General features: G+C 36.9%; 1 protein-coding gene across 32 annotated transcripts in view; it reads right to left on the bottom strand.

Annotated features, from left to right (window-relative positions):
- jade2 (jade family PHD finger 2) overlaps window positions 1-19089 on the bottom strand; it is an 80016-nt gene that overhangs the window by 30610 nt on the left and 30317 nt on the right. For 15 of the 32 annotated variants that reach the window (XM_081719131.1, XM_027008342.3, XM_081719129.1 and 12 more), the window contains 5 exons: window positions 12314-12399; window positions 8243-8400; window positions 1831-2000; window positions 1129-1340; window positions 604-771 (listed from right to left, as the gene is read on the bottom strand). In XM_081719131.1, coding sequence (XP_081575257.1) covers window positions 604-771; window positions 1129-1340; window positions 1831-2000; window positions 8243-8400; window positions 12314-12399 — 794 coding nt within the window. Of the gene's footprint in view, window positions 1-603; window positions 772-1128; window positions 1341-1830; window positions 2001-8242; window positions 8401-8926; window positions 9981-10129; window positions 12400-19089 lie in introns of those variants that run through there. The other 17 variants (XM_081719144.1, XM_081719138.1, XM_081719137.1 and 14 more) reach the window with 17 other exon arrangements.

The raw sequence follows: 19089 nt of genomic DNA, 5'->3' as shown, positions 1-19089 counted from the left end.
GAAGCTGGCTGACAGTACACTTCCCAATGTAGATCAATTACCTTTTCACTAAGTGTTTAGTCTGCACATGTAATCATTTAAATAATTGGCAAATGTATTTATTTAAGGCACTTTTTCATCAGTTTGCATGCTGGCAAGCTTTGCAGCTCAAATAGTAGAAGTACACCAAGATGAAGGAGGAGGATATCATAATACCAAGATCTTTCGCCAAAAGAATTGCAAATTTAGGCATTTACAAACATATAAATAGCTGCTTTCCATGATTTAGAAGAGAAACTGAAGTCATCAATTCCACAACCATGAAATTCCTTTCCTGGTTAAAGATAAAAAAGCATTACATTTGGCAGTTTTCAGCATACCACTGGTCTCATGACTTGGCATGGGTCTTCAACATTTATATGTTGGTTCTGATTGGCTTTCACCTTAGGCAGAGAATTTACCACAGTATTTAGATGACAATGGTGTGCTAATTATTGCCACGGCAACTCAATAAAATTTAAATACCACGTCACACAACCACAGCGAGATTACAATCAAGTTTAACGAATCTGTAACCAGATTTTTGTCAGTGATGGAAAAGATAAGAAATAACATGGTCTATACCTCAGGGATCCATAAGGCACAGCTAACGTGAATCCATTTGGTTCCACTGCGAGTGGGCTTCAGAGCTCCTCCTCTCTTGGGACACAGCAGACATTTTGGCTGAACCCCAAGTGCACAGGTGCGACATAACCAATTCCCAATAGGAACCTTCAAGATGCCATAACATGCCTTTGAGAAAGAAGGGGAAATGTTTTTTTTTTTACAATCAACAAACAACTGCATTTAAAGCCCTTTTCTCAAATATTAAGCCTAAGTTAAGAAAAACAAAAAAATATATAGGCAGGAATGTGCTTAGGTCAAAGGTCCACAAATATAAAAGGTGTGACTTTTAAAATTACCCACTAAGTGCATTTTTGCGATAAGCCATTTTCAGTCCAATTTAACTACCAAACATGATTCTGTAAAAGGAATGCTTGAACAAAGCAAATAATTCAAAATATTTTCCTATATTTGTAAAGACTTGTTATAAATATGAATGAAGACCGAATCAACCACCAAAATGAAGCTTCTGTCAATTTGCCATACCTGGTGCACACAGATATTGCATTGGTCACAGAAAACCATCTCATTGCCATCCTCTCCTTCAGGCGAACGGCACACATCACAAACAACATCCTCGTCATACTCAATGCCCAAGCCCTCTTCTGTCTCTATGGCCTTCTGCATATTCTCATCACACTGGCTCTCCAACTCTACCAAAACCTGCTCCATGGTCAGTTCATCCAGTTCTGGCAGAGCTGCAGAATACAAAAGATATTTGTGACAACCACTGGCAAACAATAACTAAGGTACTGTCCAGTTTAGAAGTCATCAATAATACTAACAGGCAATTAAAAGGGGAAATGGGTCTAAAAAGCTAAAACTGGGGCTAAACCAATATACCTGGAATCAGATTATTTGCTAATTGTATGAAAATAATGTTTACTCTTTACAACAAGCTGCAAAAAGAATTCAAATTGCTATTTCATGCATGTGAACGCAAAAATTTTGGCTTCCTTGATTTTATCATTTTTATTGTTTTTAAACAAAGAAAACTATTCTGCCCAATTTGGATTTTTTTATGTAAAGTACAAATAAGTATATATTCTTACAAAAAAATAGAATTACAAAGCAAAATTTTAGTTTATTATAAAAAACCAAACACCATATAGCCTGATACAGTTTTTGGAGGAGACCCTTTGTTCTACATTCAGTGTGTTATACAGTGTAAGAAAATGAGGTCCATACCTAGTTCTCTGAATTCTGCATTGACCAGTTCTAGCCAAGCCACATCGAAGTCATCTAGATCATATCGACTCATTGAGTCTGTGAGAATCTCAGAGTCTAATCTTAACTCTTTCTGTTCCCTGCTCTGGGTTGGTGAAAAGAATGGAATCTGACTGACCTCAGGAAGCATCCTAAAAACAGACACACACAAATGCCAACATCAAATACCATTACTTCAATAAACAATGGGTCACGCTGTGTAACAATGTGGTAAATAGTGTTGTGCAGTAAGTCATCTATATTTCCTTATACATTCCATAGTACATAAAAATAAGTTGAGTATTTGTACAGAATATAGCCAGATGCTTTCAAACAAGAGATGATGTAAGAGTTTTATTACTACTCATTTTTATTATGAGCCCATACTCATAGTCGAAAAACAGGCAAAGATCAGCAACCACAGGGTAGCGAGACAAAACAAATGGTGTAGGCAAGTTCCAAAAAGTGTCGATAAACAGGGATGACAAAATACAAAAACTCACTCAGTATGCTTGAGCTAACCATGACAATACTTTGCAACAAAGAAGTGAAAACAGACAGTTAAAATAGTCACGTGAGATTAAAAACAGGAGACAACAGCCAGGAGAGGCTGATTGAGGGAGAGGACTGTGATTGGTTGGAGAGCCTTGAACATTTGTAAATGTTGAGATAATAAATGAGAAATCCTAAATAATTGTAGTGCCAGTTACATTTTTAGTGATAAAATGTTTAGATCTTACAACAGAATATCTGCTTAATCAACATATCACACTAATCATTATAAACGGATCTACAGTTTCATTATGATGATGATTATTAACCTAAAATAAAGTCTGAAATTATGTATTATTATCTGAGGTATAATATATTACTTTACCTAAAATATTAATTTAATATTAGTTTCCACTTTGCGTCTTAATTGTTATCTTTATTCTGTGTAGTCAATGGTATTGTGAAGTAATGAACTTTATTTACAGGGAAAAATATACAGCGCTGAAGCTGTAAAATGCAACCCCCCCCCCCCCAAAAAAAACAACAACAACTAGGAAATCAAAATTGGGAGAAGTGCTTGGCAAGACAAGGACACAAACACTGGTGGGAGAGAACAGTAATGCTGATGCTGTTCAAGTTAGAATATACATATTAGAATATCCAATTTCCACAACACTATATGGAGTTCTTTTTTAATTTGAAAAAAATTCATTAAAGCATATTTGGTTGAAAATGAATTTATTTAGGACCAAAAGGAATGGTCTGCTATGCTTAGAAGATTTGTGAAAAAGGTGGAAAGATGGCTGGAATATGTTCAGCATGAGACTGAAGAGCCACTGATACTGCTATTGATGCTACTAATGCTAAACTAGAAGTATTTTCAATTGATTCTACTTCAAATTCAGTTCCAAATCCAGCATGGCATGAACATCTACTTGAATGCTACCAAGGCAAACAGAAGGGTGGAGACTAAAAGTATGCTGTCAATACTACAGAACATGTCCTTAAATAAAACACTGTCATTTGCACAGAGATGCAATGTACCAGATGTCACACTAGAACAAGCTGCAAAGGATGCACAAGGAGTCACCAGCTCAGTTCAGGCCAGAATGACTTTGGACATATGTTAAACATCATGCAATGACAGAATGATATAGCACAGCGTTTCATCAAAGAGCACAAACTGTCTTCTCTCTTATCACTTGACATTTCCATGTTTAAGTGTTAGCCTTTGGAATTCAGATTCTCTATCCGTGCAATTGAGCAAGAAGAAATAACAGAAAATAGAAGAAATAACAGAAAATAAAGAAAAGAAAATGCTGTACTCCTTAGAGCAGATGTATTCAACTGTGTGTGTGTGGTGGGGGGGGTGCAATGAGAAGAAACCATTTTATTTTAATCAAATAACATTATATTATAATCAAAGAAATCACTTGATAGATGAATTTTAAGAATATTTGATGCCATCAATAAAAGGTTTCTTAGGACTACGTGCTACGTACGTGCTACGTAAGACTACGTACGTGCTTACTAATTTTCAGCCATCTATGTGCAACCATTCACCAGAAATCCCATGATGAATACACCGGGGGTTTTTTTTGGTAAATTTGCACAACAGTCGCGCCTGTCCTTTTATATGACCTTTTAAAACATGCATCCAGTATAAGATAACTTCAGATTTTGTCAATTGCCATCAAAGCAAATGTGTGATGTTTAAATAGTATATAGAATGTTAGTAAAGTTCTTTATTTGCTTGCTTTTGTCTTTGTACAAAAACACATTCCTTTCCTTCATAACCAAACACAAAATACGCAAGTTAGTTACCACAAAATGCACGTTACTCACATAGCAGTGTTCCTGAACAGACCCCTAACACCCTCCTCTTTTAGATTTGTTGGTTTCTTCTGGGCCATAAAGAGCTATTTTCTTAGAGTGACGTTCTTTCACACCTATTGACTACCAAGGTATTAGGGGGAAGAGGAGGGGGGCCTATCAAATCACTTCGATTGCATGTGGAAAACACTTGTGGAGTAATTGGCAGCTGTTTCCAGAATGTCCAGAATGCAGCAGCATGACTGGTCTTCAAAGTTCACACATCATGCCGCTACTGCGTTCCCTTCATTGGATTCCAGTAGTTGCCCACATCAGATTTAAAACCTTGATGCTCACCTCCAAAGCAAAAAATGGACTAGCCCATCCATACATGATGTCATTGGTCAAAGCCTGATCCATACCTCGAGTACTTCGAACCACAAGTACAGCTCAGCTTGAAACACCATACTTTATGTCTGGAAGACAAGCATCAAGTGTATTCTCTGTCCTGGCTCCCAGGACAACAGAGTCCCTTGAGTCTTCAAACACAGACTGAAGACACATCTATTAATGGAATATGTAAATGACCACTGTTCCTGCACCTATGTTGAGTAACTGAAACTCTAGTACTTATTGTAGAGTATTGTTTGTTATTGCACTTAATGTTGTCTGAGATGGAGCTTATATGTGGTTTGCAGTTCTAGGCACTAGCACTGATCCCTGTATTTCAACAGTACTTTAGTTCAATGGTATCTTGAACTCTAACCTACTGTACTGGCTAGAATACATTCTACGAGTAATGACAAAGCACTTTTATAATTCATCAATTCATTTTGTAATTCATTTTACAAAATCATTAGTTAATGAAGCCCCTTACCAAATGTAATAAAAATAAGAACAAAGCATTTCATGGTTTTCAGATGTTATCACAGTAGAAAGTGACCACTTGATAAACTAGCTACTGATCTAGTTTAATCTTGGATTGCAGACAAGCTTCTCTTTTGGAATAAAATAGAATAGCAGAACAGAACAGCTCTTGAGTGCAGAATTTCACTCCAGCACACAATATTTTCTAATTATATAATATAAAATAATTCAAATTAGTAGTAATCAGATGACTTTCAAAAAATCTAACTTTGACCCATATCAGCTGTCAAAATACAGGCCGATCTCAAACCTTCAATTTATTTCCAAGATCCTAGAAAAAGCAGTAGCTCAGTTGCTAAGTTCATACCTGAATCAGAAGCAGATACATGAATTCTTTCAGTTATGGTTTAAGCCGCATTATAGTACAGAGAGAGCACTGATTAAAGTAGTTAATGACCTGTTGTTGGCTTCTGACCAGGGTCATGTCTCTTTGCTTATATTGCTTGATCTGAGTGCAGCATTTGACACATCACAATATTTTAATAGATAAACTCGAAAATGTTGTTGGGATTAGGGGAATAGCCCTTTCCTGGTTTAAATCTTATTTAGCTGGTTGCTACCAGTTTGTTAACATAAATGGAGACTTCTCAGCACACAACAGAGGTAGCTATGGTGTATATATATGCTGCCTCTAGGTGATGATATACGTAAATCACTATGCTAGTTTCCATTGCTACGAAAGAAAGAAAAAAGCAGAGGCCCTAGAACAGATCTTTGTGGGACACCATAGCTAACTTTGTTCTGTGCCGAGAAGTCCCCATTTATGTTAACAAATTGGTTAACATATATACACTCCCTCTAGGTGACATACGTAATCACTGTTCTAGTTCCCACTGCTATGCTGATGATACTCAGCTCTCACTTGAGATGCATACCAGGTTTAAACATGTAAGGGTTGGTGCCAGGACGAGGAGGGCCCTCCGGCCAACAGAGGAAGGCCTCTAGTCAGGCACACCACTAATCAGGCTTAACACCCAACAGCTGGGCTAGACCTTATATAAGCCCAGTGACCCAATCATTCAGAGTTGGGTCTTTGCCAAAGCTCTGAGCCAAGCTCCTAGCTGGTAACTTCAGGTATTGAGGTCTGTAAGCCCTCATGCTACACCTCACTTCTTATCTGTAAGGGAATCTGTGTTTTTACACTTCCCCTCCCCTCTCCTCTCCAGTTTTCCCTCTCGAGGCTTCCCTTAGCCATTCAAGTTCCTTGTTTTCTGGTTTTGTTTGGGAAGTTTTAGTTTGGTTTTCCCCAGTGCATCGGGGTTGCCATTTCTTCCCATGGCATCCTTTGTTCTCCCTTTTTCCACGCTCGGCGTGGTGTTTAGTTTTTTCCTTTTATTTTACCTGATCCAAGATCTAAGTGTACTGCACAAGGGCCCACCATTGTTAGCGCGTGGTTGTTCACCCAGTAGGCTGTTGGTGTCATCACCTAGCTGACCTGAATTCGAGCCCACCTTACAAAATGGCTATGGGTTTTGGCAGTCCTTTTTAATCAGATCATAAGAAGCATGTTAAGCCAGGTGTGAACAGGACCTTAGTTTTATAGGTTCATAAACTAATAAAAAGGGAAAAAAGAGTTAATTTATCCCAATTTCATATCACTTCAACCATAAACAAACAAAAAAGCTGCTATGCACGGCTACAGCAACAGATATTCCTGTATTAACATTACATTCAGGTCAGTTTAAAATCACAAAGTTAACTTATGTTAACAGGAATTAATTTTGACATAATGGCAAACAATATGATCTTTTGTACAGATGTTCATACATTTCACCCATAGCTTTGCTGTATCAATAATAAGAATAAAACAATATAGGACCTGTACCCCTGGTCTCTGGCCACTAAGTGTGAGAGGTCATTATTGTAGTTTTATTCAAGTTTTATTCTCAGGTCAGCTTTTCTTTCAACTTTTCAAGTTTCAACCTAGCATCTGATCCAATCAGAGCCAGAATGTGAAATAAATTTTAATCATTTTCCTATGTGTACACACTTGGAGTATAAGTGTAAATTAAGTGAATGATATTTGTTTTTCAAACTCTCCTTAATTTGATATACGTTTGAGCAACATATAGGCTATGCCCTTTCAACTCCTTCAATCTTCAAAAAAGTGCCACCTTTCTACAAAGGACTTTGAAGACTGGAATCCAGTTCAAAACCATCAGAACTGGCTCATTAAAATACAGCTTTGTGTCAGGTTTATCATCAGTAATCTATTTCAAATGGAAGCTCTTCATGTCATATGGAACAGCGCTAGAAAATGAAGCAATGTAATTTCTATTTTACTGAAAGTTTTGTGAGGAGGGTGGCTTAATTTGTTTTTCATATGTTAGCCTTTGTGCTGGAATAAATTTGTCATACTGCTACTTTTGTTTTCAAGTGACATTCATATACTTACACTTAACATTACATTTATTCCACATCTGACTTTTCAAATCCATACTGTTGAACATTCTGTTCAATTCCATATCAGTTAGTTTCTCCCTTTAGCATTGCCCTTGTCTCTTGCTTTGTATATCACTGCCTTTCTCCATTTGCACCTGTGTCTATTTACACCTTGTCTTCCTGTCTTGTGTTGTTGGATTATGTTTTGTTTTGCATCTCTGCATTTTATTTTGTTATACTATGTTTTCTGTGTCTTTGTCTAATTATAATTTGACAAAATAAGAAAAATATGTATATAACTTATCACAGAATTTAACCAATCCCTTATAAATATCTTTCTCTGCTGATTTGGAAGACGTACATGAGAACATGCAGTTGGAATTCACTGAAATGTAAACATTAAACATTCTCCATAGTCACCACCATTAATGCAGGAACTTGGAAAAGTCCATACTCCCACTGATGAAATTACATAGCATCTGAATGATCTCTTTATATGGATCAACATACTTTAGCAAATCTTTTTGTTAACAATGCCAAACAAAAGTCAAAAAGATTTGACATTATTTCAACTACACATAACTAACAACTTTTCTCCTAGTGGCCCTCTTACATTAAAGTTTTGGACATTCTTGGTCCGTGGCATAATCAATGTAATCTCACCTACAGAATCCTATATCTCGCAAATAAATACAAGCCTGAGTTTTTCTTGCTTTGAGGCATGAACCAATCTGATTTTTTTAGCTACTTAATCATGCAGAAACCAAAAAAAGTCACTGACCTGACCACAGGCTCAGGAATAGCATCCAGGTTGGCTGGAACCTGAACACCCTTCTCCCATTCCTGTCTCCAGGGGTCTGACAAAACATAGAACTCCTCTGGATTCAACTGAGCTGAGTCAGGAAGCTTCATGGCTGTGATAAAATCTGTCCGAAACACCTGCAGGAAAAAAAGTTATTTTTACAGCCTAGATCAAAATGTAATCTAGTGAAATAAAAATGTAACAAAGCAAAAACAAATTATTCAAGAACAAAAATTATGCTGAACTGTTTTTCTTTTGCATAAGTTAATTTAGGTTGAGGCAACATCTTTTGTTTTTCTGGAAATGGTCAGGCAAAATGTCAAATTTACAATTTTCCATATAATATTTTTTTGGAGTAAGTGTTTGCCATGTCAGGAAAGCCATGTTTGTTGATTTATTTATTAGTTTTTCACTAGAGCCATGTAGGTACCATGCAGACTGCAGGTGGCAGCACTGCCATAAATGCATAAAGCAAGCTTCCTTCAAAGAAGAAAAAGGGGTGTGTTCAACCGATGTTTAAATATTCTTGCCCCACAGTATTTCGCTCTGTGGTTTTCCCTTCAACAAAGGATGGGCCTCAAAGGGAGGTTTCTTCATCTGCTCCACATGGACACATGAATAATAAACAGTCAAAAGGCCTATCTCCCATGACAAAAGACTCACCAAAGTTTACTCAACAAGCTTACAAATGTAGTCACATGGCCTGAATCAATTCCATTCTCATTAGCACCAAAAGCAAGATTCCTTATGCAACAGAATGACATCGTGTTGCATCCACTGAGGAACAAGTGTTGAAAATTCACTCCAAATTACCCTCCAAAAGCTAGGATAATTTCCAAAAATAACAAACACATGAGAATTTACAAAAATGTGGCAAAGGGTAAAGAGCAATAATTAAAGAACATAGTTCTTGACCTATTTAATGTCAAATGCAACTTTAATATATTTTGTGTTTAGATTAAAGCATAACGATTCCCTCATAACAATGTTCTTTCTTTACTAACAAATGCATACAAAAACCCAGCATTATTTCACAGGCCAGAAATTTGTGGCTAACCCTAACCCTGCCACACGTCAAACTCGGCACCTTTGTTCTGTGATCAACTAGAACAAGAACAGCTAAGCTTATTAACATACGGCAACATCATTTTGCTGTTCAAAAATATTTATTTTGTTGGTTCTCCATAGGAGACCAAATTCAGCAAGTCGTCTTCTTTTTTTACATCATGCATGTACAATTACATGAACATTCACACATCTACAAGTACGTACTCGCTCTTCCATTTTTCATAACACACTGAATGCTGTAGCATTATGAGGTAGGAATCTTGGACACCTGGAATCTGTTTTGTAGGGCATCTTTCAAATTGTACCATGCCCAAGCATCAGCAAGTTAGAATGCTGAATTGTCAGAAGATGCTGAAAGTGAATTTTGCAATGTTTTAAAATAAAAACCTGTCCTTAGTAATTCATTACTCACAGACTAAAGGGAGCATATATAATTAGTATTGAAGATTGCGCATTCTACTCATCTAACGTTAACCAGCTAACTGGCTGAGAAATGGACCGGTGGCTAGGAAAATTTAAAAAGTGTTTCAGCATATCTTTCAGCCAAAGAATCCACAAGCAAGGCCTTCCATCCAGGCCCCATCAATGCCGATGAGCCATCCACATCAAGAGCAGGGCTACCATGATAGCAAAAGCTAGTTGCTGATTCCTGACAAAGAACAGAAATTATGATGAAAGGTACATAAAATATTGATTTACATGCATCACTAATCAAATATGGATTTACATGCATCTACTAAATGAACAATATCCACAGTGTTACATGTTCAGAGGTACTTGCAAATGACAATTTAATACCTGTGAAATTAATAAGGCACTTAAACACTGAAGGAATTGTTTGCATCTTCAGGTCACCAAATCTCCAAAAGAGATGCCAACTGCATTAAAACAACTGGCAACGTGAGGTTCGTCATAAGAAGTCTATTGTCACTATGGCACAAACATAAATGTCAGGGTTAGAGAACACTGCACTGACTGGCAGTTATTAAGGAGCCCAAATCCCTAACATCCCCCATCCCCTGGCCCTGCCCAGACCAACCACCCTCACCCCCAATTTGGCTCACAATATAAAAACATGTTCCAGCTTTCATCATGTTTTATTCATGGATATATTTAAACATAGTGGAAATCTGATTTTATGACTGAGTAATAATAAACGTGCACATTGGGCAACACTACCTGAAAAAAGTCCGTTTAAGACAGTTTAAATCAGATGCAACTGGCAGCATGACCCAAATTTAGCACTGAAATGCAGTTAAAAGACCTGTCAAAAAATCTTTTCTGTTGTTGAATTAGGCTTAGACACGATAGCTATGTCATAATTGCATAGACGAAGGTGCAGTAGCCATCTTGCATTCACAATCACAGGTTAACATTTGATGGTAATCAGGAAGCAGAGACAGACAGAACCCTTAAATACTGAGGGAACCAATAACCTGAACATTGTGAGGAAAACTTCTAAATCAGATATCTTAAAAATTGCTGTCTTGGCCATGGAATATACCTTACATCATCGATAGCACTTCAGTGATTAGACCCATTGGACCCTGCACAGAGATTAAATGCAAAGAGGTTGTTCCATCAAAATAAAAGTGGTTTCATGGCATAGGTACAAACTGCATGCAATTTTATGCTTTAGAATAAAATGTATACAAGCGTGGGTAAAATAAGACACCCTAACTGATCCACATCATCGAGCTTGATCCTATAAGAAGCTGATATTTGCACCTGCAGAGGCCTATGATAAACCAGATAAAAGACAGTGACTGGCTCCTTCAGCTTAATGACAAATATTAGTGCTAATTTTAGAATACTCCCATCTTTGATGATTGGGTATTTTGATGGTCTTGAGAGTTTGGGAAGGAAGCTAAAAGCGTATTGCTGCTTTCATTTACCATATTAGTTAATGACTCATGACCAAGAAGGCACCTGCAGGGAAAAGCACAGCAGGAGGTCAGCCTCAGTTGGATAGAACACCACTGCAACCCACATCACAGGTGCCAATCAATCCACTTTTGTCAGTATACAAATGGGGTTTTACATCACAGTTTGTGCATAAAGGTACTGCTAATAGGACACTTACAACATACCTCCCCTTCTGAATACTGCTGGGCCAGCACTTAATAAATCTTTAGATTTATCTCTTATACCTTTAGTATAAACTTTACACAGAGGCTGAATACCATTAGATCCATCAGGTTTTCTTTGCCATTTCTAGAGAAGGAATTACAGTGGACCTTAAAATCAAGATCATATTGTGCAGCATAAAAACAATTAACTTCACAAAAAACATTTTTAGTATTATTTAAAGTTTGCACAGTTTTAGAAGATTATAAACTAGCAGCACACGCAAAAAGAAGGCCCAGAATCTTCACAGCACCTTAAAATTATGGCAGAAGTAAGCACCTCAGAAAAGAGACTTAGCAGCTGGATGGAATGGTTTACAGCAGCTGTTTTGCCAGCCTTAATGAGCCTCAGCAGCTGGTGAAACTTGCAGCTCCCATTCAGCATGGACAGAAGTAAAAGTGTGATTTTCTTGGGTTACAATTTAAGAGTTTAAATAAATAAATTAAAATATTTCAACAATGTTGGTGCATGTCTGCACTAGACTAAAGTGACAGACCCCGACTAGAAATATCCACTTACATTTCCTCAAAATGACAATTAATTTCGTTGGATACACAGAGTAAAACATTAGTCACTGCAAGTCACTGAGAAGTTCAATTAAGGATTTTTTAAGAGGAATGTTTTAATTACCAAAAAGATTTTTATTAGATACACCGGAAATATTATGTACACTGAAAAAAATTAAGCCCAACATGCAATATTAATTTCCATAATGATTTGACTGTATTATTAATTATCTGCCTCCTTGAAAATTAAAAATACTTGGTCCAAATATTGCCACAGGAATATTTGTCAAAATTACAAATAACATCCTTCTGGCATTTAATAATAGAAACATATTACATAAAGACTAACCTCTGATGGTTTCTTTTGGTCCTGCCGAACCCATGTGCTGTTGGTCCCAGTGTTCTTTGAGGATCGCGACCAGGTTGTCACTTGGCCTGTAATGCAAATATCATATATAATGTGCGTGTGTGTGTGTGTGTTATATATATATAAGTAAATCCATTAAAACACTTAGCATTATGGTTCAAATAATGTATTACTGTCATGGCATGGCCCCTCCTCCTTGGTTCCTTCCCACACATGACTTCTTCCTGCACGTACGTGTGTGTGTGTGTGTGTGTGTACTTGGTCACTGTTAGTTATGTGTTACACCTGTCCCTTGGTAGAATTGTTAACATGTATATTTAAGTCCTTGTGTATTAGTCAGTCCTTGTCAGTGTTTGAGCCTGTTACTTTCTGTGTATTGTATTGTTCTTCATGTTTGGTTTCATTTTCTTTAGTGTAAAATAAATGTCTCTGTTTGTGAAAACGTCAGTTCATATTTGCATTCTGCCTTGCACCACCATCACAATTATATCACAATTACATTAATAAATACGCAGATTTCTTTTACAAAAAATAAATTAGATTTGTTTATTTATTATTTAATTTTAATTGTGAAAATTTGAAAATTCATCTTTAGTGTTGGAGATTGAATAAAGGAAAACACTGACATTGCCATGTGACCTCCACAAAATGCCAGAACTCATTGTCATGCTGTTTACTGCAGTAGGCGTTTTAATTTCATGATTAGCTACTTGACTTCATTACATGTCCAGACAAAGAAGCTGTCTATCTTTTTCCTAGCATTCTCTCTACATGTTGGCTGCTACACTGCATGCAACTGCAGTGTGTAAACAAAGTACCATGGCAGAAAATACATAGGAGTCAGAAACTTGCTTATGCTCACCATTCACCTCTTCCATCGTTTTTGGTGTTTTATTATGAACAGGGAACTTCTGAGAATAATGGACTGAAAATGCTAGTATTAATGCTAGTAATAACACAAATTTTTTTTCCCCCCAAATACTCATATAATTGTGGACTAGGCCTAAGGCATAATCACTAAACTTAGGCCTAGCCAAAAAGGACATGTACCAAAATGCTTCCCCCAGTCTGACACAGCAAGCATTCTGGTGAATCTATAGGACCATGCCAATATAATCTACACAGTATCCAGTAAAATCAATGCAGAATCATAAAGTGTCTTATTAGACATTTTTGTAATCTTCTGAAAAATCTTAGCCTACTACTTATCAATTCCTTGCATACAATACGAAAATTCCTAATACATATCTTTGAATGTACTCTGAATGTACTATATATTAGAGGACTAATTCAACTGGAATGTTGCAACAAATTTATAGTATGAAGTGGGAGTGAAGCTGATACACAAAGTGCAATGCCATACCATGGAAACCTCTTTCAAGTGGGACTGACCAGTGAGCCAAATGCCTGTGATTAAAATAATAATAAAACATGCTCTAACTCCCAGAAGCTGGGTTACGGGTAAGGCTCTAACTGTCAGAAGCTGTAATCTTCCTAGATGCATGTGGGGCCTTCCCCCCCGCCATTTCAAATAAAAGTCTTACAAACAACATTTAAGTGTTTAAAAATTTTTCAGTTGGACCTTTAATGTAATTGACTACAGTAAATAATTAATTTGCAGTAGAGAGTTCATTTCATGTATATTATGCAAAAATATGCAAAAGGGTTAAGGGAGGAGTTTTTGATTTACCTTGTAGCCAAATAATTTAGAACAACATAAAATTATTTAAAAGAAGGGAAGGTAGTGAATCAACTGGCTCAGCTACAAATAAAATATCATTTATATAAGGCATCAATGCATGAGTTGATCCCCTTATTGTAATACCAGGAAAATCTCGGTCAATCCAAATTGCTGCTGTAAGTGGCTTCAATGCCAAACAGAACAAAGAAATTGAATGCTGATGAGCTGCTCTGGAAAGTTAGTGATTAGAAAAAGCTGTACTGATGCTTCCAATTGATTATAAAATCATTTAACCTATTTAAGAAATGCATACCGCATTAAAGATAAGGTTCTCTGTTTCTTTAAAAATTCTTATTTTTCTTTTTATGCAAACCACCTAACCTCCCTCCACCTAACTTTTTCAAACAGTTCAAACAAGTTTCCAAAATTAAATAAGAAAACTCTGTAATTCAGAGGTCACATTAGCCTAACCTGACATTACCTGATCTTGTAACACAACTTGGTCATAGTGAATACAAAGTTAAACCTTTGTTATTACTTGTTGATCATTATACCTGCAAAAGCAGAAACATGCCATTATACATTTGTCATTTCAGTTGCTGGGTGGCACTGTGCATAATTCTCAGAAATTTCTACATTTTCAAATTATTTCACAGAATTTTCCTTGTTTCACATGTTGATAACTATAGGAATAAAAATAACAAAAAAAAAAAAAAAAAAAAAAGAAGTCATCTGCATCCTTGAGATGTGCAAGGAAAATTCTGTGTAAAAATTCCATCAGTCTAAGTTAAAACAATTAAATTTTGGAATTATAGCTTTTCTAAGAACAGTAGTAGTATGCTTGATGGTGGTTATTGAAGGTCCCTCACATTCCAATCAGTGATTTGACACCTAGATGGTCTGGGTTTACTGGTGGGGGAAGATGCAGGACATCAGATAGTCACAGCGTTGCTTATTTTAGGACTTTAAATACTGATTATGGTGGGGCTGTCGGACATACTGCCTCCACAGATATTCTGTTCCCCATAAGACTTTCTTACGAGACAGAACTAAAACCTTTAGTAAAAACAATTTTTAATCAGAACCCCATCACCAACATGAGAATCTCATGGCTGAGATGCATTGATAACTTCAGTTCGTCTTCAGTATTATAAAACATGGCAGAGCATCAAAATTGTATCTCTCCTAAGTCTATATCTGTTTAGTTTCTTCCTCTGTAATACCTAAATATGCATTTTTTCGCAAAGTTTCAGGGAATTCTGAGATCATGCTCAAGCAAGTCATTTTCCTCTTCATGTAGTCCTACTATTACAGTTGGAAGGTCTGCCTTCATGATCATTCAAAATGAACAAAAAAATGTGCCTTTTAAATACATCTGCTTCTTACATCAAAAGTTCTGGTGGTATGTTTTATGGAGCAGTGTGAACAACATGAGGACAAAATGTGGTAAAATATGCTGGAAATCGAAATTTATAGATGAGGAAATGTGATAACACCTCACTATTAGTGGTGACGGACCGAGTGCCGCAGGGCACAGCGCAGGACGCACAGACTCCCTCGACAGACGTTTATTAACACGACATAGATGACAACAGTGGGACTCACACCTAACATTAAAGATGAACATGAATACACACTTAACATTAACAAGGATTATACAAATATTGAAGGTGGCTACACAAATTAATGTTACCACTACATAAACATTGACAGCAACATCTGCATAGACAATGACCAACAAGGGAGCACACACTAACAGGGGTTTAAATACAGACAAACACTTAACACTAAACCCTCTGCAGGTGTGTGCTATCGCAGGTGGGCTTGGTTACGAATTAGACAATCATGAAACCCCCTGCATGTGGCAGGCCATACCACGTGACTCATGGGGGGAAGGAGCATTCCGTGACAATTAGCTGTTAACATCACATTAAACTGGCTGGAAGGCATTATGGATTTGGTTGTACATTTCTTATTGGCTTTTATTTTAATAAAACTACCGTTTATGTAAAATTGACCCTATACTGGTTTCATGTTAGCTGAACAGCTTGCCATAGACAATATTTTCTTCAGGATAATTAACATTAGGTAACTAGGAAAAAGTTAAAGTAAATTATGTTTCCAGTAGACCATTCTGATGATGTTACATCATTGATAGTTTTCAGCAAATATTTATGAAATATTAATAGCACACACATGCACATACATACACATGAACTCAAATATTCACAATTCATGAAAAATATTCACAATATGCTCTGTGATAATCAGCCAGCCAGCAGGTTAAATTCACCAAAGAATCCTGTTGATGCATGCAATGAATGTTGGGTATTTTCATGTCAAATTCCTGCATAGTGATAAACTGTTATTCACTACTCCCAGTATGAAGTTCCCTTCAGTCTGAACATTTTTCACTTCCTACCAAGTGAAAGCTCCATTAAATGGCCAAATTCTAAAGTAGTCTACTTCTCAAAGAATTAATAGAGCAATTGTAATGCAACTCATGTTAGTTCATTTTGCTTTAGGTTTTTATTAGCTTATTGCATTGTACTAGTAAGCTAGTTAACTTTACAAAAAGATGAAAGTGGAAAGTTGCACTGGTCTAATTGCACTGCCCATCTTGCTAAGTTAGCTAACTATTCAAATTAATAAGCTGCAAGAACTATATAGCTATACTTGAACATTAAATAATTAATTTACTTACGTGACGTTCTTGTTTTTAGCTCACAGCTGTTTTCAAAAGAGATTACATTTATTAAGATAGCTAATTCCTTGGTAGCCTTAATTCAGTTGGTTGACTAGGTAATTCAGATCTGTTCAGTAACCTTCAGTACCAGACAGGAAAGCCGGGGGGGTTGTCTGAGCCACCCCATAGCCCCCTAGGTGCTGAACCACCTGCACACACACACACACACACACACACACACACACACCGGTTCAGCACCACTGTAAGCTATCCAGCACATTTGGCTGATGGGTAGGTTGACCAAACCATGCACAGCTGGGCATGTCCAATGACTTACACCTGTGGGCAATCAAAGAGGCTAAAAAGCAATGCGTAAGACGCACGGAGGGGATATACTTGTATAGTGAGACTGACACTTCTATGTTTCTCTAAAGATTTCATTTGTTTTTTATGCAGAATCCACAGACTCTGAAGCAGAAGACTTCCAAACTTTCCTTCAGCCTGGAATGAGCCAAGGGAATTCCAACGAGCCATGTCATCCTGCAGAAAACCTTAGATGAATTTTCTCATCTAGACTTTTCCTTTCCCTTATATTTATTTTTTTCTTCCTCTCACTGATCCCTCTTTCTCTCCCTTAACGACAACCCCCCCCCCAAAATCACTTTTCATCCTGAAATTCTCTGTCTTTGCATAAGTGTGTTCATTCCAGGTGAAAAAAGAGAACATTCACCAACATCACCCCTTGCTGCAATCCCTCTACCAAGTCCCTGTAGATGTTCACCTACAAAGCACAAACCAGCTCACATGTATCTATAGGTACTCATCAAACCCTGATTTGCACAACTCTCCTTTTAGGCTTCTAATACAGTTTTATATGAACTATCTGTAAAGTAATGAAGAAGACATATCAAGACTTATATCTGTCCTGGCACCTATGTGAAGAAATTAACTTCCCCTGGCTATCCATACAGCTCGGACACCAATTTAAAAATCACTAAAAAAACAAAAGAAAACTTAAAAAAAACAAAAAAACAAAAAACAAAACATACTCTTTTCTTACGTAGTTTACCTTGATAGAATTATTGGCAATAACCTATTTACACTAGTATGAGTTTGTCTTTTTGAGACTTTGCACTTCTTTTATAGAGATAAAGCACTTCTTTAAGGGCATCGACCAAATATGGCTAATGTAAATATAAACATGTTTGGGTGGTTTACAATACTACAACACTTAAACAATACTAAACTCTGCCTTTGATCTTTATTCCTTAAAAATGCTACAGGACTGGCAATACTCACATATAATTTCATGATACGTATATGTGAACAAGTTTGCTGTTGCACAATTGGCCAGAGGAGGATGCCCCCAGCTCTGAGTCTTTGTTCTTCTCAAGGTTTCTTCCTCATGCTCTAGGGAGTTTTTCCTCGACACTGTTTAAAATAAATTTTGACTGTAATTGACATCCTGTATTCTAAAACAAAGTTATTCCACAAACCTAAGGGCCACATTACAGGCTACTAACAAAATTTATTAGCAAGCCAAAAATTAGATAAATATAAATATGCCACGTTATTTTGGTAATGAACGGCATTCTGGTTTTCAGTTTTGTATTGCAGGACAAGCTCAATTTGTACATTAGAATGTATTTACATACATTTCAGTTTCTGGGTGTGCCAAAAGAAAACTTCTCAGATTGGCAGGTTACTACAGACGTTACTTTTTTTCTGCTTTTGACACAGTAAAAGGTCTGCTGTTTATTGCACCACTTTCTGAATTCACCAAGCCATTCAAGCTGGAGGCTAATGCCAGTGGCACTTGAGCATTGTTACTCTAACAAGATTCTCTTGTTTTAGACCACCCCATATGTTCTTTTCTGCCAACATTTGGGCAAATACAGTTAAATTTAAAAAAAAAAAAAAATCTTTAAGCTTTTGCCCTTTTACTAGCTCTCCAGCATACCCAGTGCATTATTCCTGAATATCCCATCATAGTGAAGGTAAATGAAGTCCATGAAGGGCTGCAAATTGTCATCAAGCAGTGAAACGTAGTGTACATCAGTCAATGATGTTTAGATGGGCCAGTGAACCAAACCCATGTCATAAGAACACACACACCACCAGTATCGAACCACCACCAGCTTGCATAGAGTCTTCTTGACTACTGGAGCCCATGGTTTCATGGGGTTCTATGCCACACACAAACATGAGCATGAAACAATTGGTACCATGTCTCATCAGACCATGCCACATGTTGCCAGTCTGCATGATTCTAGATCTAGTTAGAAATCTCACGAGTCCAGGTGAGGTGCTGCCTCTGGTGTTGCCATCAACCTAAATGCTGCTTCTGAGCAAAAGTTGTGAAACTGATTTCTAATACTGTAGTCATTACTT

The sequence above is a fragment of the Electrophorus electricus genome, chromosome 8, assembly GCF_041902795.1.
Source record: "Electrophorus electricus isolate QZ-2024a chromosome 8, ASM4190279v1, whole genome shotgun sequence".
NCBI classification, from domain to species: domain Eukaryota; kingdom Metazoa; phylum Chordata; class Actinopteri; order Gymnotiformes; family Gymnotidae; genus Electrophorus; species Electrophorus electricus.
Note: the sequence above shows the minus strand (reverse complement) of the source record. Positions and strands in the feature narration are given on the sequence as shown.